At 39.7% G+C, this 24585-nt stretch overlaps 1 protein-coding gene across 2 annotated transcripts in view; it reads right to left on the reverse strand.

Annotated features, from left to right (window-relative positions):
- Pik3c2g (phosphatidylinositol-4-phosphate 3-kinase catalytic subunit type 2 gamma) overlaps nt 1-24585 on the reverse strand; it is a 337943-nt gene that overhangs the window by 97065 nt on the left and 216293 nt on the right. For both annotated transcript variants that reach the window (XM_028780980.1, XM_028780979.1), the window contains exons 20-25: nt 19188-19368; nt 15427-15534; nt 10173-10265; nt 8296-8425; nt 4089-4225; nt 3219-3388 (exon numbers count right to left, since the gene is read on the reverse strand). In XM_028780980.1, the coding sequence (XP_028636813.1) occupies nt 3219-3388; nt 4089-4225; nt 8296-8425; nt 10173-10265; nt 15427-15534; nt 19188-19368 (819 nt within the window). The remainder of the gene's footprint in view (nt 1-3218; nt 3389-4088; nt 4226-8295; nt 8426-10172; nt 10266-15426; nt 15535-19187; nt 19369-24585) is intronic.

Genomic DNA, 24585 nt, shown 5'->3' on the forward strand with positions numbered 1-24585 from the left:
AGAGAGAGAGAGAGAGAGAGAGAGAGAGAGAGAGAGAGAGAGAGAGAGAGAGCTTATCCTCAGAGTTTCTGATCTTAAACAATGTTCATATAACCTCTAGAATTATTACATATAACTTTTTATGCAGTTATTTGCACAGTAAGTCCTGGTAGTGTTCCCCTTTAACAATGAGTGCTGGTCCATTGAGACCAGCTTCCTGTAAAGTCCCTACCATAGGACTGCATGGTCAATGACACAAGGCTTTTCTGAAGTATAAAAACTGGATGTGCTAGGCATCCAGACAAGACAAACATGAGAAAAAAATTCCCAACATTGGATACTAATCATTTTAGTGAAGAAAACATAGAATAATGGAACTCTTTTTACCAAAGAATTAACCAAAATTATTTAGAAAGAAAGCTACAAGAAAGACTTAATTTTTTCACTGCATCTTTAGTACCTTGTGTAGACAGGTGAGGGACCCTGGAATCTGCTGTTCCAAGCTCACCTTTGCTGCCTCTCCAACACCTGGTGCCACCACTGAGCAAAAAACAGAGAAACAAAAACAAAAGAAAACAAAACAAACACAAACAACCCTCCCCCACCCCAAGGCTCTCAACATTCTTAGAGGAAATGCTAGCTCACTCTCTAGCCTCATAGAAGGTTGTTGAAGGGAAATAGGAAAGAATCTAAGAGCCAGGAAATATGAAGAAAAGATGAGGAAAGTCATCTTCAGGGAAGGACACAGCCATTGCAAACATTGTCTCACAGTGACAGCTGCCTGTACTAGACCTGCTTAAGACTTCATGCCTGTCCAAAGTCATCATGACTGGGAGGGGCTCATGGGGCCCTACCCCCTATTCTAATTTCTGTTACTGTGCTTGGGGAGAAAGTTGATTTTAGTTTATACTTCCAGGTCATAATCTGTTAGTAAACCACAAACGAAAGCTGTCTACTGGCTAGCTCTCTCTAATTAATGTGCAGAACACACACACACACACACACACACACACAAACCTAGAACCACCTGCTCAGGGTGGCATCACCCGGAATACACTGGGCCCTCCTTCATCAATTAGCAATCAAGAAAGTGTCCCACAGACAAGCCACAGGCCGTTTTGATGGAGGCATTTGCTAAGCTAAGGTTCTTCTTTATCAAGTGACCTTAGTTTGCATTGAATTGATGACAAAACTAACCTGCATACCCTCCACAATGAACTCTTGGCAACTAATGGGCTCTAGGGAAGCGACAGTCATTTTTTAAAATGCTGTGCCAGATATTGAGGTCACAAGGCTCAAACAGATAGTTCCAATAGCATGGCCACACTATTGAGTCACAAAACAAAGCAAAAATGTATGAATGTGAGAAAGGAACTTATAGGGAGATCTGGGCAGGGCTGACAGGAGTGAAGGGACTTAAGAGGGGGTGGGTAGTGAGACTAAACAGAAAGGATGCTATCCATATTTGAAAGTGTCAAGGAACAAATCTAATCAATAAACATGTAGGAGAGACAGACAGACTCAGTGTAACATAATAAACATGTAGGAGAGACAGACAGACTCAGTGTAACATTAGCATTGCCAGAGTGAAAGCTCACACACAATGGCAATAGAACAGTAAATAAGAATTTGCAAAAAATGAGTTAGAGGAGAAGCTGTGGTTACAGATACAGCGCTTCTTTCTTTCTCCTGCCTTCCAAGAGAAAGTTACCACTAAGGGGTCGTCACATCCAAGCGTGAATTTATTACCGCGGTCTCTCTTACATGATGAAGTTACCATATAAATATTATTACCAAAGAACTGACTGAAGATGTGATTGTGGGTGCACGATTTCATAACCACTCTTATTTATGGCTTTGTTAGAGAGTATGGAGAAGCAAATATTAAGCAATACTTCAAAAGAAAATCCAATTGGCTTTAGGAAGCTGGGAAGTTCCATTGTAAGGATTAGGCAAGTAGGCTCTGGAATCCTTAAGCAATCTTGAGGCTGTGATGGCCTTTGATTTAATCCGCTGGTGTCAATCCTTCTTTAATCTCCCAATTACATTGATTAAAGAAAGCACTTGTTTGTGTACAAGGTGTGAAAGCCTTCCTGTTCTCTGTAGCAGAGCTGGGGTTGTTTTCTCAGAAGGCAGAAAAGGCAACTGCACGGTCAGCTCCAGCACGAGGTTGAGAATTCTGTCCCCAGCCGTCTCAGGTCAGGGGAACGGTCTATTTTCTTTGTCTCCCTGGACTCCTCCCACTCCCATGCTGCATCTGCACAGACTGCTCACTGACATTATACCTCCGTCTTCTCTGAGAAGCCTCTTTAAAGCAGCATGCCTGAGCCAGGCATTTCCGCCCCAGATATTTGCCTTGTATTTCCTATGAGAAGTTCTTAGTTTCTCCTGCTGTGTCGTTGTTTATTAGTTTAATATTGCTTTTGGTTACTTTTCCCATTACCTTGACCAAATACCTGGAGAAGTTGATTTTATCTTGCAGTAGGAAGAAATACAGTTTATCGATTAGGCGCAAACACGATGGCCAGAGTGTAAGGTTGTGTGGTACCTGTCTACAGTCAGGAAGTGGAGACAGAGAACAGATAGGACGCAGTGGAGAGGGACCAGCAAACCTTAACTGTCCCACGCCCATGACCTATTTCTTTTAATCAGGCTTCACCTCCTGAAGGTCCTAGAACTTTCTAAATAAGAGCCATTGGCTGTAGATCCAGGTTCGTGAGTCTATGGGAGGGACTTTGTGCTTCAACCACAACAATGAAGGAAGCCAGGGCTGCACCGTTGTTTAGCCTTCTATGCATAGTGTCCTGGTTGATGGTTACGCACTAAATCTCTGAGGAATGGATCGAGGCTAAGACAGATTGGAGAGTTGGCTAACTATTACGTTTAAGATATAGGTGGTTATCCTCTACAGGCAATATACCCAATAAGTCAAGACCATCAACTCATGTATAATCTTCCAAAGTTTATGAGAAAACAAAAATATTAATTGAAACAATTATTTGAAATAGATTTAGTAACCCATGGAGGAAGGCCAGTTTAGTTTCTTAACATTTGGAAGAAGCCCTCTTCTGTAAATAATTTACTCAAAAAGTCTTTTTTTCCATTTATTAGCCTTATAATCATACTTATATTACCCTAGTGGATTTGACACAAGTTATTTGCTAGGTTCCTTTTCCATTACGTGCTAGATAGTATTTAGGCCATTGCTTAATTACTGTAATAAATGTTTGTGTACTGACCTTTTTATACCGCCAAATGTTTGTGCATGACCCAGGAATTTTCCAAAGTCAATATGAAACATGTGGCCTGACTTTGTCAGCATGATATTGTCATTATGTCGGTCACAGACTCCCAAGATGAATGTCACCACACACCAGCCAGCACACGAGTAGAAAAAATTCCTCAAGGCCTGTCAGTTGAAAAACAATGATACAACATGACAATAGTAAAGAGAAAAAAAGCATCTATAATTATTGACTGTCTATCTACTTCTATTGCTTTTATATTATCTGTCTATCATCTACCTATCTATTACAGATCTTTATTTCTAGTACCTATTCAACTATGTGTACACACACACACACATACTTACATATGGATATTTATATCCATATATGTACTAATGATCTAATCTATATCGCCTATCTATTATCATCTTCATCATCTTATCAATTTCTATCATCTATCTATCTTACATTCTACAAGCCATTTAACAACCCTAGAGGAAAAGTCAGGGCGCAGCAGGGGAGATTTTAGCACAGAGGCTTATTTATGAAACTTGAAGACTGTATGCAAATGGGAAAGATCTACTGGAAGGAGTTGGTATCAGACGGCCTCATCTCTGGAGTGTGGCTTCAGGGAGAGGGATATCTGAGTGAAGAAACTCTTTGTTCATAGCCAACAACTTCAGCCGTAGGAAAAGAACACGCAGAGATTTTCATCTAGTTAATGATGCCAGTTAAAGCAAGTCATTCTCACACAGCTGATGAATGAGGGAATTAGAACTCAAGGTGGATTTAATTTACTTTCCCATAAATCACAATATCTGACAGACCAGAGCATATTCTTATTTAACTATGTGACTTAAAATTAGTTCCAGAAGAACAAACCTTTTCATAATCTTCCTTTAAGTGGTTGTGCTGACTGAACCACTTCTTGATGGTGTTTTCTTTCAGTGGTCCTATCAACCCAGAGTGCAGATGGATCTTAGCAAGTGTTACAGCATCGGGCACCATCTCTATGAATCCTGGGTGATAACAGAGGGATATTAAGGAAACCAGCCTTGCTTCCCAGAATGAGGAACATTTAGACTGTGTACCTCACTCTGGGTGGTAGCAGTGGTTGTCAGCACTGCTTGGAGCGCTTATTTCTTCTCACACCATTCTTGTAGATGCCTTGTGCAGAGGGCTCCTGGTCATCCCCTCTAAGTGTAATCAATCTGAATATACTAGGTTTTCATCAGACCTATCAGAAGCAGCTTAATGTCTTTCTAGAAATATGGTAGAGAGACACTGTAGGTGGTCTCCTGGAAGCTCCATGGTCACTAGAAAAGCATGCTGACAGTCATATGTCTTGGGGGGGGGAGACAGTCACGACCCTTTACAGGAGGATTTACACATTTCAATAGCAAACATGTTTTGCCTTCAGTGGTCAAAATATAATTCCCTCAATAAACATGTCAAATAATTGATAAAAATCTCTCTTCATAGTTCTGAAAAATGGTTCATTGATAAAGTGCTTAAAAAACCTGGGACCTGGAGTTCAAATCCTTATGTAAATGTATGGAGCCCATATATTGGCATGCCTATAAATGAGGTGGTTAAAGGCAAGATAGGGAGCCGGAATCCCAAATCTGAAAGCTCTGGATTCAGCAAGAGGCTCCCTTCTTTCTTTTCTTCCTCCCCTTTCTTCTCTGAACTTAGTAGGTCCAGTTAGTGCTACTGATATGTGCATGGCTTTGGAGCCATCCATGGGAGAATGGAAGCCCTACCAGTGGCCACATTCTTTAAAAAATTAAAAGTCCTCACTGTCAATATTTCTTTAGTACAGGGTGGGGCTTGGGCCTCACATGTCCAGTCTGTGCTTGAGTTTTAACTGGTGTGATATTGTGCATGTCTCATGAAGGTGACCTCCAATTGCTCGAGTTCATGAGTGCAGTCACGGAGATCCATGCCAGATGCAGAGGACTGGAGGATATGGGGGGAGTTGGAGGAGATAAAAAGGGAGTAGATATGATCATATTTCATTGTTTTCATGTAAAATATCTCCAGAACTTAAAAAAAGACCGTTCCTCAACATATGGAGTGGAGAGTGAGGTGGAAGCTGGCCCTTTTCAACCTTTAGCTTTCACATACATGTTCATGTACATGCATGTGCACCCACATGCAAAAACATGGATACACACATGATCACACACGTGTGCACACACACATTTTAAAAATAGAATTCTTTCTTTTCAGGTTAATAAAAGCACTACCATTAAGTGTTAGATTTCTGAGGCTAGAGAGAAGGCCTGGGAGGAGCCACATGCACGTTCTGTGGCAGACACCCGTAAAGAGAAGCTGTAATGATTTTATTGAAAAAGGACCACCTATCGATTGTACTTAAGGAGGATCTTTGCATTCATGGTCATTCATCCATCAACGCTTTTCATTGTGCTCCTAAGGTTGTTGGCATGTAAATATTTTCAAGACCTCTGATTTTTAGTCTATACAGGATAAGAGTTTAAATACTATTTCAGCCTCTCCCAAGATGAATATCCCCCCAACTCTCTAGGCCCTTCTTTATAAATAAAATCACTAAAATAAATCAAAATCTAGATTTTCTGATGTTTGCAGTGCTCACAATAGTTAAGGGTTGCACAATCAAATGCTCAAAGGATGAAGGGAACCAGAAAAATCCTGTGACCACAGAGAGGGAATAACAAAATGGAATGCTTTTTGGACAACAGATATCCAATAAGCCCTGGGATGTAATGGAAATGCAACCCTGTCTTCTGAAAATGACATTTGTTTTATTCTCTATTTTTGTTGAAGGCATATTCTGTCAGCATAATTCCCCCTATAAATCTTGCCATCACAGAAGGCTGTTGGTACACAGAGGGGAAAATAGCTTGTCTTCTGCCGTTTGCCACTTTGGGAAAGTCTACAGTTGTTTCTTCTGATTAACATTGATAGATTTCACCTGGTTGCATGCTGCAATAACAGACACGGGAGATGGAACTGAAGCATTCCCACAGGGACCCAGCCTTTATTCAATTTCTAAAGCTCAGGTGTTCTACAAGAGATTAGAAACCCAGCCCGGAGAGGCTGATTTCATTCTAACTTTTCTGGTAGGTTAGGATACAGAAGAATTAGGCTCCTTCTGTGAGACCAGGAAAGGTGGAATTCAAGAAAGGACAATTCCAATGTAGTTGTAATCAAAGGCAGTTCTTAAGAAACTGGAAAATGTTTGGGAGCCACTTGGCTTGGAGCAAGGGCCCCCTACTATTGGAACAAAAGTAGTCTCTGATCTACAGTGGTTCCTTCTAAGTCATCTGGGATGGGGAGGCAATTCTGTCTGCATTTAGCAGATGACCCCTTAAGACATACTGGCTAGGACGCTGAGCCTTAGGAAGAGAGGTGCATTGTCGTGGTGATGGTTCTTTTGCAACACTGGGTTTAAATAGGAAATCTCTTTGAATTAAAAATAATGGCTATGTTATTTAGGATATTTTTTTCCAGAGTAAGTAAAGGAAACCATAAACAGATAAAAAAAATGGTATATGCACAATGGACTTTTATTTACTCACAAAGAAGAATGAAACTATGCTGCTTGCTGGAAAATGGATGCAATGAGAGATCGCTAGATTGTATTGTGTGAGATAAGCAAGGATCAGAAAGGTAAATGGTATGTACTTTTCGTGTGTGGATCCTAACCATATTATAAATACATGAACCATAAATGTAAATATAAATATAAATATAAATATAAATATAAATATAAATATAAATATATACATATATAGTGTGTGTGTATATGTATGCATGTGTGTACATACATATACATATGTGTACATATGACATGTAAGGAGAGCTCCAGGATGGGAGGAGCTTGACATGAAGGGGAAGGGGAAGGAGAAAGGAGAGGGTATAAGGTGACCATAGCACTTGATGTGTTTTAAGAAAACGCTCTTTATTGATCCCTACAACAGGAAGGATGAGTGTTCACCATTAAAGTATTTTAAAAGGGGAAAGTAGTGTAACTCTGCAGGAAATCCCAAGGCAAGCATTAATGTGAAATTTAGCAAACCTGCAGAATAAAAACACTGATACTCTCTGAGAATAAAACTGATCAATGGACCTAAACCATGTAGTCTTTCATTCCACATTTATATCTGGTCTTTACAAAGGAAAAAAAATACTGAATTATGCTCCAAGTGTGTATGTTTGCTCATTTTGACTGATTTTATAGCTATTCAAAATCCTTTTAAAATTTAAATGTCAATTCCAGGCTAGTGAGATGGCTCAGGAAGGAAATCCTCTTGCCACTCAAGCCTGATGGCCAAGTTTGATTCTCAGGACTAACATGGTGGAAGGAGAGAACTGATCTCCAATGATGTAATCTGACTCCACACATGTACCATTGTGTGCTTGCTTCCACTCACCCATATTGCTTGCATGTATGTGCACACACATACACACACTCACACACACAAATAATAATAAGTAAGAAATAATTAATGAACAAATGTTGTTATACCATATATTTATAAGGTTGAGGGTTTCTTTAAATACATGAAAATTGTGTGTTAATGGTGAGGGTTGTTTTGCATGGTCAGGTTATTCTATTATGGATGGTGTCAGACTTTTGTTACAATTGGCTTTATACTTGTGAAAAGTGAGTGACATACATTCAGGAGAAAATTGCACTTTGAAGTTTGGATATGCGTCTCTCCCTGGCCTATCAATATCTGTTAGAGCACTAGTCATCGATGCCTGCTACCATGGTATCACCACTGGGGATGTCAATATCTATATCCTCTTAGGAAATGAAGAAAAGAATGAGAGGTCATCGGTGCAGTTAACTCCCTGAGGAAAGCAAAAGAGTGGCCCAGTTCACATCTGAACTGCAAAGTTCACAGTTAACGTCCCAAAGTGTGCTATATTTGACATTAATCATCCTGGCTTGCAATTTTCAAAACTAAAAATAAATACACATGACTCTTTGGATTTTTGACCCTGGATCCTAAAATAAAAGCAGTAGGTTTGTAATGTCTTACCAGTGAACCAGCAAGGTTAAAAATGTAAATCACCTTATTTTCAAATCTGTACTGACCTTGGGCTTTTCCTGTGGATAGACACCCATAAATGATCATTTGCATATCGAGGCCTTCCTGCAGCCAAATGTTGTCCATCACTTGAATAATCTGCAAAACAAGCATGTCCTGCCGAAGATCATCCCCAGCCTGTAAAAACAAGATTGGGTGCTCAAGACTCTCCCCGGCTGCCATTCAAAGTAGCCAAAAGTGATCTACCCCATACCCTTCCTTGCTACATTTCCAGCTCAGGTTAGGGCAGGGTTTCTTGTTTTTTTATCACTCAGAGCACCGCGTGCTTCTGACAGCAGATAGAGAGGAGATCCGGCCTTGGAAGCATCTCAGGGTCTGATGCCCTTGTTGGATAAGAGGCGCTGCTTAGAATTGCTCTGGATAGATCTCTTCGTTCTTTCGTTACGTTTTCTTAGACTCAAATTCGAATGCAGAGGCAGGATAAACGTTTACCCAAGATTCCAACTCAACCAAGGGAGGGCTGAAAGTGACCAGCGCTGCAGAGAGGCAGTTAGGATCCCTGTGGCTTCTTCAGGAGACCATAAATTAGCATACGGATCATGTGGTACCTGTGAATTCACTGTGGAGGCTGCAGGGTGGTTTTTCGGAGAAAACTATCTCTGACAATAAGGAACAACACAGGTGTGATTTTCATCAGAGGCGAAGGAAAAGTGATGATAGCTCCAACAGCGGATAGCCGCTCCATGCTCTCCACTAAGTAAGAATTTGATTTTTTAAAATGTCCTAGAATTCATAGACATTCTACTCCTGAGAGGGTGTCTTTCTTTTTTCTTTTTCTTTTCTTTTTTTTATTTCTTCATGGAAAAAGAGCATTTTGGTATCATTGAGGCTCAAGGTTCTGAGGGTCAAATGCAATGTCTGAGTACAATAATTCTCATTCCATCAAGTGTTTGCTCCAGGACCTCGTGGAAAGGTTGGCGGTATGAACTGGACAACGGGTAAAATCTGTGTCTTCTCCTGACTCCTCTGCCCATCAGTGTCTCCGTCTGCCCCATCTACAACCCTGTTACTGCCTTTCACTCTTTTCCTTTGGGGTCATAGGGAGACTGAAATGCTCCTTATGTATTTTTTATTTATGGAGAAAAAAATCCAATTTACAGAAATAGGCAAGTGATCATACATGCCTGTAATCTTAGTTCTCTGGAGGTAAAGGCTTGAGGACTAGGAGTTCAAAGACAGCCTACATAAAACCTTCTCTACAAAAGCAAAACAGACAAACAAGCAAACAAAAAACAAAAAGAGGAAAATAAATAAACAACAAGAAAAAACATGAATAAACATAGCTCATGAGATGTGTTAGTGATCAAAGGCCAAGCTTGATGAGTTCAATCCCTATGACCGACGTGTTGGAAGAAGAGAGCTGACTCCGATAAGATCTCCAGTGTGTGTATGTGTGTATGTGTGTAATAATGTAAAGTTTTTAAATACTTAAAAGCACAAGTTTGTGTAGACAAAATTGTTACCCTAAAGTAGTCTATACCATTGAGGTTCCAGGTAATGTGCGTCTTTATCATTATTTTTTAAAATCTAGGCCAAAAAAAAAAATGCTGCTTCTGGAAGCTTATCATACGTTTCTCTTTCTCTGCCATTCAAAAGTGAAAAGTGATCCTATGCCTTCATTTATTCAAACTTAGTTTAAGATTTGAACGGAAGGATACCTGGCACTGAGCCAGTAATGTTTGATTTATTGCCAACGAGCTTGGCATACCCCGTAATTCTGTAAAGACGGAGAGACTCTGAAATAATTGGGAAACCTCTGTGTTTTTGCCGGGGGGGAAGTAACTGCAATCATTTCTTTTTGTGAGCAATAAATCAATAGTTCTGCTTCTGGAATCAATTTTGGGATTCAGGAGAGTTACTGTACCTTAAAAATAACGCTGATATTTTTGCCCCTTGGATTAGCATTGATGAAAGTAATCTTCAATGGCAAAGCGTTAGATGTGAAATACGAGCACGCCTAGAGGAGAAGAGAAGGAGAATGAGCAAAGTAAGGGGAAGACAGCGCCTTTCTGAAAAGGTCATTGCCCCTGCAGAGTTCACTACACTAGTAAACAAACAAGCAAACAAACAAACAAGGTATAATTTTTATACTTCAACAAAGAATTGCGTTTATCAGAAATGAACAAACACTACTCTCCCAATCTCAAGCGTGTGTCACTATGTGCCTTTTGTCACATCTTGCTTTCTGCAGTTTCAGGTACCCACAGTCAGCCATAATCTAAACTATCCGATGGAAAAATTCCAGAGCTAGTTCTTCAGCTTTCGATTGCCCACGCTTCTGAGTCTCACGATGAGGTAAGTCATGCACCATCTCATTACCTTAGCAGTATGCGCACAGCCTTTGTGAAGTATGCTCATACGGAACAGACTATGCGTGGGAAACACACAGTATTACAGACTTGAATCCATGTATTCTCCAGGGGAATGTAGAACACATCCTCCTCACGTAAGGGTGGGGTGGGGTGGGGTGGGGTGGGTAAACACTGTACTTTAAATTTGAGAAGCCAGATGTATGCTAGGTTGAAAACCTTTCAAAACAATTTTCCCACCACATTACAGACTATTAAGTGGAAAATTCCAGAACTAATTCTCGAGCTTTAAGTTGCAGGGCCTTCTGAGAAGCATGAAGTCATGTATCATCTCTCTGTCACGATGTGAACAGCCTCTGTGTAGTGTAAGTATCCTGTTTTGAATAAGAGCTCTCCTTTGTGAACTCATGTACTTGCACACTTGATCCACAGTTGCCGGGGCTGTTTGGGGAGGTTACGGAACCCTCAGGTGGGGGGACCTTGCTGGAGGGACAACTGTGGGGCTCATTTCGGGCTTTCTCTCTCTGCTTCCTGTGTGTGAACAGAAATGCTATCAGGCAGCTTTCTGCTTCAGCTGCTTCTTATCATGCTTTCCCTGCCATGATGAAGGCTATCCCTTATTGACTATAAGCCAGAATGAACCCGTTCTCCCTTAAGCACCTTACAGTGTTTTAGCACAGGAACAGAAAAGTATCTGCTAGATATATATGTATGTATTTATATATGTATGTATGTATGTATGTATAGTATTATGTATATATATATATATATATAATATTATATATGTGTGTGTGTATGCTTAAAGCAAACAAAAAGTTCGCTTAAAATAAACTAAGATGTGTTTGTAAGAGTTGGTTAATAGATAAGAGTTTAACTTTCTATTTAGAAACTATTTTCTTTTAGGACATTTTGTTATTATTACTTATGGTTCCCCCCCAACACATTTTAAAGAAACATGGATCCACAATTAAGAGAGACCAGATTTCTCATCTGTATTTTATTATCAACATGATTTAAAAACTATTCCTGAATGTGTCTCTACTACACCGAAAAGGAGAGAATAAGAAACCTTATCTCATGCATTTTGGTAGAAGACACATGAGCTAAGAATATGAGATGAGGTCTGTAGAATCAACCCATTTCTACGTTAGCGAATGTTTTCTTTGTAGATAATAACTCGGCACAGTTTCCTTCTTCCAGTTTTCTCGTTTGTGTTTTACATTTTCCAAGGCAGACTCCTTCCACTCAGCTTTCCCTAGTGCTCTTTCCCCAGATTACTCGAGAGTTGAAAGGCTTCCTCTGCTTAGAATAGTAAAGAGTTAAATCAATACTAAAGGAAAGAAAGGGACTTGGCACATTCAATCTATCAAGTCGGTAAAATATGACATCAATATATATTGAAGGATCAGTTTGAAGACACAGATCTGACATCTGACGTCGGAATACGCTGAGAAGAAAGGCATCTATTTCTTAACTTAGTTGTCAACGTAAATCTAATCTAATCTCTAGTCAAACACAAACCCTGGCTTGCTGAATAAATTTGAGTCTTACAGTTTTAAAGGTGGGGCTGCATGAGAGACACAAGATCGCGCTGTGAGAACCGCATGAACCTTTAGTGAAGGATACTTCTCATGCTATAGAATTAAGTAGTAAATAATGTGACATCATCATGCTAATTAGAATCAGTTAGGGAATCTTATGATCTTACCGTGCTACAGAATTAAGAACGCCTACAATTAGACAGAAATGAGTCTAGATAAGTAGTTTTCAAATTTTGAATTCCAATTTGTAGGGCTTGTTTTGGATGATACCCAGTGAGAAGAAGAAAAGTCCAAAAGTGGCCGAGAAATGGGTTAGACACTCTTCCTATTCTCCCTGGATCTTTTCTGCCCTCATAGTTCCATCCCTTGTTTTCACAGGCAGAATAATTATTGAAAGTCACATCAAATATCCTATTATTAGCAACTACTATGTGCAAAGCATTATCCAGATGCTACCAGAAAGGAACACTGTACCTAGTTAACATGTCAATGAAAATGGCGTGAAAGTATATAGCTTTGCAGCAAATGGAAAATCCACAAAGAAATTTATCACAGTTGAATGAAGAAGCATCTGAAGAATAAAGTCATTTGGAGGTGAACTAGATATTGAGGATAATGAGAGATAAACATATTCAAAACTAGGCAAACGATGGGTTTTCTGGGCAGGGAAAGGCAAAGACAACTTAAAAACAAAAGTCTAAAAGGTGGATTGCAAAGGTCAGATCCAGGGGGCAGGGAAGACTGAGTCAAAGTCTTGTAGATGACTTTATGTTTGGTGAAGTGGAAAAACTAGAAAGGACGAAGAAAACCAGAATGGTATGACCTCTGACCTTGACAAGCAGAGATGATTGACCCAGATATAAAAAATAGAAGGAAAAAAAAAAGAAGCCTGTAAGTAAATAAAATGTCCAGCGCTTGCTTTTCCATCCCAAGAGACAGAAACAGTACGTGACTCTCAGCTTCCTCACCTGGTCATACCTCAGCAACTCTGAGAGATATTTCCTTATTAGGAATTGTATAATTAACAGTACCTTGAGGGGGCGTGGTTGATTATTATTATTATTTTTGGGGGCGTAAGGAGAGTACAGCTCCAGCCTAAGACCCTTGCTTTCTGTCCTTAAGAGCAATGCTTTATAAAATAAATTGTGTAAGGCCTGAGTTTTTTACCCACTGATAGAACACAGACTGGAGAATTTACCACGTTTATGGAAGTCACCAGAGTCAGTGGCCTACGCACACCAAACAGCTTCCTTGGATCTCTTGTAAGGCTTCTCATCAGAACTGGTTCTCTGACAAGGAGACTGGCACTATACCGGAAGGCCTCACATCCATTACATTTATAAAGGCCCTCACCTGTGTGCACTTTCTAGTGCATAATGAGGTGTGAATTTTGACTGCATATGTTTACATGACTAGACATTTAGACGGTGGTTTTGTTTATGTGACATCTGTAACACACAGAGAGAATGCCTGGTCACATTGCATTCAGAAGGGTTTTCTGTACTATGACTTTCTGGCATTCAACAATGAAGAGCTCTAAACGACAGATTTGTCCAAATTGTCTACATGTATGTATTTGTCTCCCATCATGGAGGTTCTGGAGATAAATAAGACTACTTCTTTAACTGACGGTCCTGCCACACTCCTGGCTTGCACGTGTCTTCTCTACAGTCTGGGCTCTAGGATGCTCTGCAAGCATCTCTATGAGAATGGAGAGCCTTCACACATTCATTTCAGTTGTAAAGTTTCTCACCCACTGCACAGCGAGATTAGAGAATAGATTAAGATTTGCCACATAACTGTACTATTATATCAGTCACATCCATCGTACCACAGATACAACACAGCTCTGTTCCAGACAGAGGGTCACAGCAAATAGGGGCAGGACGTGGCTCTACTTAAGGTGGCTCTTGAGCCTCAGGATGATATAAAGAAGGAGTATATGTAACCTTAGCAACAGGGTAAGTGACAGTGCTTCCTATACCATTGACTGTGCAAGAACCAGTTCTCAGCACAGACAACACTTACAGCAACCTTCTACCCAAGGCATGGCTAAATCAAAATGTACTTATAATTTTGGTTGCTCAAATAAAATCGTTCTAATCCTTAAACACACACACACACACACACACACACACCACTCACAAAGAAGTAAAACCTAAGACCTATAATCATTTATATTTTTCTTTCTAACTTAAACACCCCTAACATGCATAGCTTCTAGCTATATATTGATCAATAAACGCATCATCCAACACTTGAAAACACCCACAGTTTTTAAAGCATTAGTAATGTTTCAAAATTTAGTCCATATGTATACATGTCAATTTACAGGACTTAGTGTCTTGTTATTTCTGCCCCCTCCAAATATGTTTGTGAAGGATGTCAGAAAAGTTTGTAAGGGGTCTTGACAGTAGCAAAGTCATAGAGATTGCGGAACACAAGTCTTTAGCAAGCCGTTTCCATTTGTACCGCTACTAGACTGATTTTCTCTAACTACCGGGTTTGTTGTCTTATGACTTAACTTCAGTATCATTTACTGCTAATGCATGATAGCTTAACCGCTTCACTTTCAAATCTCACTTAGCAATCACTTTCCCTATTAGTGTCTTCCTACTCTAGCATTTCTGAGAAGGTGGATAATAAAGTTTAGTTGGAACAAAGGAGAAAGAGAGATTCTAAGTCAGAGAAAGGTGATTGAGGAGGTACCATGTGTCAGAGGATCAGGAACAGAAGGCTAAGGAAGTCCTGAGTCTGGAGATACTAGGAAAGGCTTTTCAGACATGGCTAAAAATCACAAAATATATAATATAACATACTGATGTATGAACACTGATGCCTATTAAATTAAATCAAAATGGAGATGGATAGCTAAATATATTAACATAGTAGACTTGTTATACATGGAGTATAAATAGGCATGAAATTGTAACCAGCTTTGCCAGCTGGTCCTTCCCTTATTAACTCAGAGGGATATAGAAAGGTTTCAAGCATGGAGTTCTCAATTCAAACACCCAAAGTAGTAAAGCAAATCCTGTAAGTGTGAGAAATACCTTTGTTCTCTATTATATTTCAACAAACTATTTCTAAACCAACAAATTATACCACAGGATTAGTGCTTTCTCAACTCATCCATGTGAATGGGATTAAATTATTTTCCTTAAAGTAGTTGAGATATTCATTTTTTTGAATTATTATTTAGAATGTTTGACGATCTAAAGAATAAAAAAAGAAATGGCCTATTTATCTATTAACTGAATTGGCTTACATCCCGATCAATTCCTTTGATGCACAGGGCCGGGTTCAGAGGAAGATGGCAAGTCTTTATATCTTTAAAGAATTCTTCTAGACTGCCAAGCTCGTTCTTTAGCACATCCTGCAAGAAAAAAATCAGAAAAGCAATGTTTAAGAAACTGTAAAGAACTCAACTCTTTTTGGTTACCCCTTCCTTGTATTGATTAAATAAACTCTTTAGGTCAGGGTGGTGCTGTGGTTGACACTGGATCAGGCGGGGGTTACATGACGTATGAGGGAAAAGCAGGCAATAGACAACAATGAGTGAAAACACTCAGCCAAAGAGGTCATGTCCTTTCTCAATGACCTCAGGTTCAACCAGAAGCAAACATCAAACAAAGACTGGTGTTGCTGTTAAAAATCAGGGCAGGTTGGACTTGACAGTGGTCCACTGATTTCAAACCCTGTATTAAGCAACTATTAACTTGATCTTTTCCAAATAATTTCCCCAAGTCTTCATTTATCCCTATCAAGTTTTATAAGTAATAGTCAGTACATTTTACAAAAGATATTTACACACCTTAGTGAAGCAATGACAAAAACTGTCAACGACACAGTGCTGCCAGGAACAATAATTTATGTGACCAAACAGTTAATTCAATATCACTGAGTACACTTCCAAGGCCTTTTCACCCCAGGTTTGACAAAAATGAAATTTAATCTGCTTAACAGTGTTTAATTTTCAGAATTTCTTAGCTTTTCCTCTTGGTTCATGTTAAATGAAAAAATCTACCTCTTCCAGCATCTTGAAGAAGAAGGGAAAATTCCACTCTGATTTTTTTCATTTCTCCTTGTAATTTTTAATTGTGGATTTGCTGATAAATATAAAAAGAAATGTATGATTCAGAAAGAGGGTCTCTAAGTCAACAGACCCCACGGAATTCAAATTTCCCCAGGAATTGCACATTTCACACACAGGAAGAGCTCGCCCATGGTTCTGACCACTTATCCCACAGGTCATTAGCTCGGACTATTCTTTGTCTTTTGCTGGATGTTTTATGTGAAAGTGCAACACTGCTACAAGAAAATGAGAAAAGTTAGCAGTCACCCTTGCCCTGGTTTGGCTGAATTGTAAGTAAAACAAATTTCCTTTATGAGTTTCCATTTTCTAATTTCTCTTGCATTTCAGAGAAGCTAAGGAGAAGTTTTGATGGATCACCGTGTCTGGAAATTCCTCCATTAACCAAAACCTCCTCACCATTTTCTGGAGTTAAATTTAATTCAGTGCTTTTTATTTAAACAGAAAATAAAATAATGTTTTTTTGTTTTTTTTTTAATAGCCATCAGGATGGGAGATGACTCAGGAGCTAAAAGTGGTTTTCAAGCAAGCCTGACAACCCAAGTAAGATCCCCAGAGCCCACAGGAGAAGTGACCAAATCCTTCCACACCCAGACCAAACATATGTGCATCTCATGAGATGTCACGCATATACATCACCCTAAGGAAACCAAATTAACAAGAGCACTCTTCAGAGATCATGACGGAAGAGAGGACAGAAAATTTGTAAGAGCCAGCAATAGCTGTTGATTGATGTAAAAACGTGTTTTGTAAACATGAAGGGCTTTACACACACACACACACACACACACACACACACACTAACAGTGGTTTGTGGCTGGATGAATAAGACCTGTACAGGATCAAGCCAGTCAAGACCTGAACATGGACGGGGGAGAGGCTCACAAAGTCCCAGCCCTAGCTGAAGAGCTGTTGGTAATCGATGACTATAGGGAGGGATTGAGTAAGAGACAGAGATGAGAGGTTGCTGGCGCTCCGGTGGATGGTCTCACATCCATTCACATACAGAAGTTCTGAGTGGATTTGGTGACTTGAAAAAAAAAAAACACGGATGAAGCTGGGAGGGAAAATGGTAGGGAAGATACAGGAGGATGTCAGGGGACAGAATGGGATGGAGTTGATCAAAACACGCTATATGTATGGAATTCTCAAACAATAAGATTACAGATTTAATACAATGGAAAAGTTTTTAGAAACAGATATCCACTGCCCCTTCTGCCTCTTGTGTACTCTCCTCTTATTTTTATAGAAAAAGGTGTGTATTTTGTTTTTTCCAATACTGCCAGTTGAGGTGAAAGATTTAGTAATAACCCATGTCACTCTGGAACTTGATGTCCATTATCAAAAGGGTGCTGGAATTATTTAGCTATGGTGAGCACCTGAACTCTGAGGGATTCTTAAGCAAGGGATGTGAGAAACCAACAAACAAAAAAACTAAATCAAAATTTCTGGAATGTTCTCCCAATGCATTAAACTAGCTATCTTTTTTTTTTGGTCTAACATTAGAAAATAATTAAAGGCCTTAAAATAATATAGAGGTATCAAAGGACTTAAATGGTGCTACCTGTCACATTTCTGAAGTATCCTTGGGGTATTTACATGTTTCCCATTGAAGAATACACTCCATATTTGTCCATTTTAGTCTGCCTCTTCCCACATGGGCATTCTTATCAAAGGCAGTGATGACTTCCCATGGAAATCCTAGTTTGGGAAACAAACTTAGGGCAATTTGTATGTTGTGATTTTTATAAAGTCTTAACCAATCTTCTCCCCCACCCCCCGCTTTTTTTTTTTGAGACAGAGTTTCTCTATATAGCTCTGGCTGTTCTGGAACTCACTGTGTAGAACAAGTTAGCCTCGAACTCAGAAATCTGCCTGCCTCTGCCTCCCAAGTGCTGGATTAAAGGCGTGCGCCACCACTGCCCGGCTAAAGTCTTAAACATTCCTGTTGATTTTAGACAGTGAGCTACGAGTTTCCTTGAAGACAAGATCATGTTTTGGTCATATTTAGATCCTTACCTTCTTGTCAGTGCTAAATAATCAACTGTTAATGAATAACATTCTTTATGCAGAGGGTGGGTGTCCACTGCCCTTCTGAATACACAGCATCAAACTTAAAACAACTTTCTTAATGGTCCCTAACAGTGAAGAAAGCTAATGGCGCAGATAATTAAAAAGATCCAATGTACTTCACTTACGGCAAGACAAAGAATAGTTAGATGCAGTTACAGCAATGAGAAGGAGACAGAGTATTTTAGTTATTATTCATGGATCTTAATAAAAATATGACTACCCACAGGACTGTTGGCATTTGTTTAATTAGTTCTATTTGTTATCAAACATGCTTTGTAGAACAATATAGAGTTAAATTGTAATCTTCTTCCATAAGCCTGATTATGTTACTGTGCTAAACTTGTAATTTTAGGGGTCTGTAGAGATCATGCAGTAGTTCTTAAATGCTAAGAGTGTTTGCTGATCTTCCAGAAAAGTTGAGTACTTTTCCCAAAGCCAAAGTCAGGTAACTGCAGCATCAGGAATCTGCTGTCGTCTTCTGGCCTCTGGGAACACCTACACATACACACACACACACTGAAACATGGACATTTTCACATTTACACAATTAAAAGTCAAATAAAAATTTTAAAAAACGTTATCTCATCAGAATTTTTTTTTCTTGCTCAAAGTTCTTTCAAGTGTGTGTCTTCTTGCCATGGCAGGCCTGCCTGTGTCAAACATGGCTACTTACCAAAGTCATTTGTGTCCTGGTGATTGAGAATATTATTAACTTTAAGGAAAGTAAATTAAGCAAGTACTTAATTTAAATGTCTCTGAACTAAGTTTATTTCAAGAGTTTGTTTTCTAAGATATAAATCTGAAACGGTTGACTCAAAGGCAGACACTTCAAATTATGCTAACAATTGATTTCTTTCACCAACCTTTCTCTGAGGATCACTGGCCGACTTCACTTTTTCTCCAATATCACCCAGAAGTTTGACAAGTTTCTGCTCCTTGGAAAGCTCTTCATTCAGGGCTTCTCCTGCACAGAACTGGAGAGCGGCCAACAGCTCCTGATACCAGCTTTTAAAGTAGACTTCACCTTGTGCATCCCTCAGCAGCCTGGGGGGAGAGCAAAAAATGAAGTCTTGTATCTAAAGTATCTAAGGGAGATTTTGTTTTTTAAACCACCTCCAGCTCCAGCGGGGACCATAAGTCCTTTTCAGAGGAATCTGTCTGTGGTGGCTTGAGGCAGTTTAGCAGTTTAAAACAAGGAGAGTGCTGTGTATTTGTTGGCAATAATCAGAGTTCATCTGGTAGCTAATGAGCCTCTAAGAGAAAAGAATCAATAAAAAAGCTACCCTTTCTTATTTCAATTCTCGATGTGCTTTCTTTTCGTTCACTCTTCCTAATTCTATAGCAAACTTATTCTATAAGTTAGGACATCTCAGACTAAACTGTGGGCCAGGACTTAGAATCACTTTTTTTAGAAAAAGGAAAAAAAAAAAAAAAGAAAACAAAACCCAACAGGGCATGACACTATATTGTAAGTTAACTATGAAGCCCATGTTTTTGTCAAAGTATCTACCCTGATCCATCACATACCTATGTACTGATCCCACTTCACTTTCAGCATGGCTATCAATAATCTGAAGGAAGACACTGTAAAGGTAAGAAGATGTTCTGTTTCTAGACATTTCTGGATTCAACTCTTAGCTCTACACTGTATATGCCACGTAAGCTGGAACATCCTCTCTCTCTCTCTCTCTCTCTCTCTCTCTCTCTCTCTCTCTCTCTCTCTCCCTCTCCTTTCCTCGACTCCCTCTGTCTGTGTATGTGTGTGTGTGTGTTTGTGTGTGTGTGTGTGTGTGTGTGTGTGTGTTTATCCATACGTATGCAAGTGCTCTTGAAGGCTAGAAAAGTGTATCAGACCTCTTGGACCTGGAGTTGTATGTGATTGTGAGTCTTCTAAGGTGGATACTAAGAATTGAATTCTGGTTCTTTGCAAGAGCTCCAAGTGCTGATAATTTTGGAGCATCACTCCTGTCCCTGAAATTTCTTTCTTTATGTGTCAAATAATGATCCTCACTGTGCACAGTTGTATAGAATGAAGAATGATGATGTAATAAGGTATCTAGCACCTTGGAGCATGGAGCCCATCTGCATTTTGCAGCTTCCACATGTCAGCTTCTGTGTACTTGGCCATTGCTCATGAAAGGCACAGATCGTGGGTGAGGGTACTCACAAGGAGAGGGACTAGTGACAGGAATTTGATTACTTTGTCTGCCACTTGGCAATTTATACTGCCTTGAAAGCAATTACAATATGCTACGATCCTACTTTCTATTATGCCCTAAACACAAGAGCAGAATAAAAAGGAACAATTCCTTTGAAACTTAACCACTCTCAGACTGATTCTTGTAATCTTAATTAGTCTTTAATTTTCTCCCCGTTTGAAAGTGATTTTCAAGGAGCTAGAAAAAAAATGGGAGAATACTGGAAAAAATTATGCTCAGCATTATATCGACAACAACATCAATAACAACAACAGCAAAATCCCAAATCAAACCACCCACCCACCCACCCACCCAACCAACCAACCAACCAATCAACCAAAAACCCCCCACAAAACCAAAACAACAGAACCAAAAAACCAACCAAACAAAAAACCCCCACAAAACCAAAACAACAGAACCAACCAATCAACCAACCACAACCAACCAACCAATTAACCAACCAACCAAACAACCAACCAACTTACCAACCAACCAACCAACCAACCAAAAAACCCCACAAAACCAAAACAACAGAACCAACCAAACAACAAACCAACCAATTAACCAACCAACCAACATAGCAACCAATCAACCAACCAACTAACCAACAAACCAACCAACCAATTTAGCAACCAACCAACCAACCAAACAACCAACCAAACAAACAAAAAATAGATTGATGCATTATGAAGAAAGAAGGCTTTGCTTAGGTTCACTCTCTGAGTCCACAATCTACCACAGCAAGAGCATAAGGCAGCTCACACCAGCTGTCAGGAAGCAGAAGCCATGAATGCTGGTGCTTAGCTCATTTTCTCCATTTTATTCAATTCATGGCCCATGGTAAGATGCCGCCTGTATTTAGAGGTGTCCTTTGAGTTCAATAAATACAGTCTATGAACCCCTCAAAGACACAGCAAGACCAAAGACTTGTCTTCAAGGTGAGTCTAGATTCTGCCAATACAGTTACAGCTGACATAAACCATCATGGTGGGTGTCCTTCTCCATCTTTGGTCTTGTGTTCTTCCCTAACATAGAGTACACTGCAGAGGCTCTAGCTATGCATGCTGCCATCTGCTAAGCTCCCTGCTCTTGTACATTTAAAGGATAGTTGATTGAGTATGAGGTCTTAAAAATGAGTGCCTCTTCTTTCCTAAGCCTTGGCAAAGCCACTTCATGTTAACCACCTCCATCATCATCATCCTAAAGGAAATACAACTTTGTGTGAACTAGCAATTCTTACTAGTAAACTCCTGTAAAGCATGAAAACACATATACATAAAAGCCCTCAAAGGAGCTGAGGACCTATGGCAGGAATGATAGGCTGCACAGACAACTGGACCAGCAAGGGAAGGGCAAACTATGAAAAGACTTTGATGCTTAACCCATGATGAGAATTTCCAAGTGCCTGACAGGTCACAAATGGACCGTGGTATCATTTGAAGATTCCAAGAAAATGTGTGGCCATGTACATGGACACAAAGCTGCAAGGTCAGGCAAACCCATGTGCGAGGTGTTTTACGTAGAACTATGTCTTACGATTCTTGCAGTGTTCCAATGATGGGGTAACGCATCATTTTATGGTTTATTTGGGTTCAGTGAATTAAGGAGTTTCCATTTCCCACCTCAGTATTTGTCAGCTTCTCCTTACAACTTGCATACTGAGTCAGTGTACTCAAACATTTTAACCTGTTCCAGTTTATAAGTACAAATCTACAACCACTGAACTCCTGTATATATATATGTGATATTATTCTGTATAAATCAAGTCCACAGATTTTTACCAAAATAAACCAAAGAAAAGGTCTGTTTTAGGGTCACTCTCATAAGGATTGCCAGAACTGGATAGTTAATTGCTATTTTAATACTTTTGGTTCTTATTCTATCAGAAATAAATGTATTTTTCTTCTAAGCCATATATTTGCTGCCTTCCAGTTCAAGAAGGAAAATACCAGTTTGATTCCTTGTCCACCACAGAGCAAAGCAGAAGAGATTTGCATAGATAATATGTGACCTCAATGTAAAACACATCAAAGTTAAGAACTCTCAGAGGCTTCTGTTGTTATTATTGTTGGAGTATGTAGCTGGCTTAAACCCCAAATCCTGTGAGGAACTCACGCTCTCCTGGCGAGGTAGTGATAGAACTCTATGTGTAAGGAGTTTGTTTTTACACATGGCAGAAATAAATTCTTGCAGTGTTAGCGCTGACCACGAGGGGCCAATTATACAGTCACATTTAATTCTCTCAGAAATGAACAGGACCTTTAATTTTCAACAACTGCAGCGATACTTGGAGTGCACAGTTTTTGAGTGCGGCATATCTCAGTTGTTTTGTCAGTGACCTCCCATCTGAGGACAGGCAACAATCCTCATACTGTAGTTTTCACTCATTGCTTCTGTTTATAAGGAACTAGAAATTAGTTGGCAACTGTCCCTTGAGCGTTACAGTAATCTTTTTTTTTTGGAAGAGATTGCTAAATAAAATGTTTAAAAATAGAAAAGTGAAGGTCAAGAGACTGAGAATGATCAGACTCATTTAAAGAACAGACTTTTAAAGATGCAGAGAATGCGATCACGGACAGACCCTGAGTTGAATCTCAAAATTCTAGAGACTGTGTTTCCTGTGGCCTGCAAGACCCAGCTGTGAATTGATGTCTTATCATCTGTCCAGCTACTTCGATGAGCTTATAACAGTGTGTCCCAGGCAACATTAAAATGGACATATACACATGAAACCCAGGCAGCTAGGGAGGATTTTGACTATGTTCATTACCACAGACAGAAAACAAGAGTAAAGAAAGACAAGTTGGGTGACAGCACATCTGTCAGGAAGGTATGTCCCTAAATTAAGTGGCTCAGAGTAGCCACAAACCTGGCAAGCATGAAATGGAGGTTTCACTTGGATATTTGGACAGTTCTGAATTTTCTTCATGTACCTAGCTGCATCTGGACCCATTGCAAGCAACCTGCTAGAGCCACAGGGAAAGTAGAGAGAGTCCCCGTTTCATCAGTCTACCAGCAGGATGGTTCAGAGAAATCACACCATCCTGTCCCCTCTGCTCTTCAGTCTTTCTGCTCTTAATTTTAGTTTGCCCCAGCATGTCCTGAAACATAAGGGATAGCTTAGATTTTTACCACTGTAAACTCCCTGTTCATGAAGAGAAGCATCAGCATCCATTAACAGAAACTGATAAGAGTCCCATCGTGATGAGCAACTGCAGGCCATTCTAGGTCTCCAGCTTACTCCATCCCCCCCCGACCCCAAACACAAATTTGTTGCTGGTGTACATGGTCTGAGGTGTGTCAACCAGGAAACGGGTGCTAGAAAACACTAGGATGTTCTAGGATTTGATTTCTTCAAGGAGAGAAAGGCTGAGATCCAACACTTGATAAGGAATTGTTAATATTAATATTTCAGTAGTATGGCTAATTTCATTTTCCATCTAACTGGCTGAGAGACTTAATTAGCACTTCACACTGAGGAGTGTGACATACCGTTGACAGAATCCTTTGACGGGTCCATTGTCAACACACAGAGTTGCTCTTTCACAAATATTCATCATGCTGACGTTGCATGTCAGCGTGAGTGAAGACAAATACGTGTTTTCCAGTCAGTTGGTATCAGATACTATGTATTTACCAATAATTCGCAACAACTTCAATATAAAACTGTTCATAAAGTGAATGCATAGAAAATAGTTAAATCTTGTTTTTAGAGATTATTTATGATTTTAGAACTTCTAAACATAGGAGGGGTCCTATAAGAGAGGCAACTGATCCCACTTATATAGTTTTGCAATAGATGATGGTCATGTTTTGCTCAAAGACAGACATTCCACTGTGCCCACACTGGATGGTGAATGTGATTAATGGTTAGAACACTAGGCCTTCTCTTCTGAAAATGATTGCTTGTCGCCCACTTTGCCATATGATCTCCAGTGCCTCCCTGTAAGCACAGTATACTTATCTGGACCTCGTCAGTTCTAGTATGTGGCTTGCCCTGGTGATGACCCAGAAACTGGATAGATTGTGTGCTCATGTTATGCAGATAGGCTGAAGGTTCTGT

Source organism: Grammomys surdaster, unplaced genomic scaffold (genome assembly GCF_004785775.1).
Source record: "Grammomys surdaster isolate TR1022 unplaced genomic scaffold, NIH_TR_1.0 373, whole genome shotgun sequence".
Classification (NCBI taxonomy): Eukaryota; Metazoa; Chordata; class Mammalia; order Rodentia; family Muridae; genus Grammomys; species Grammomys surdaster.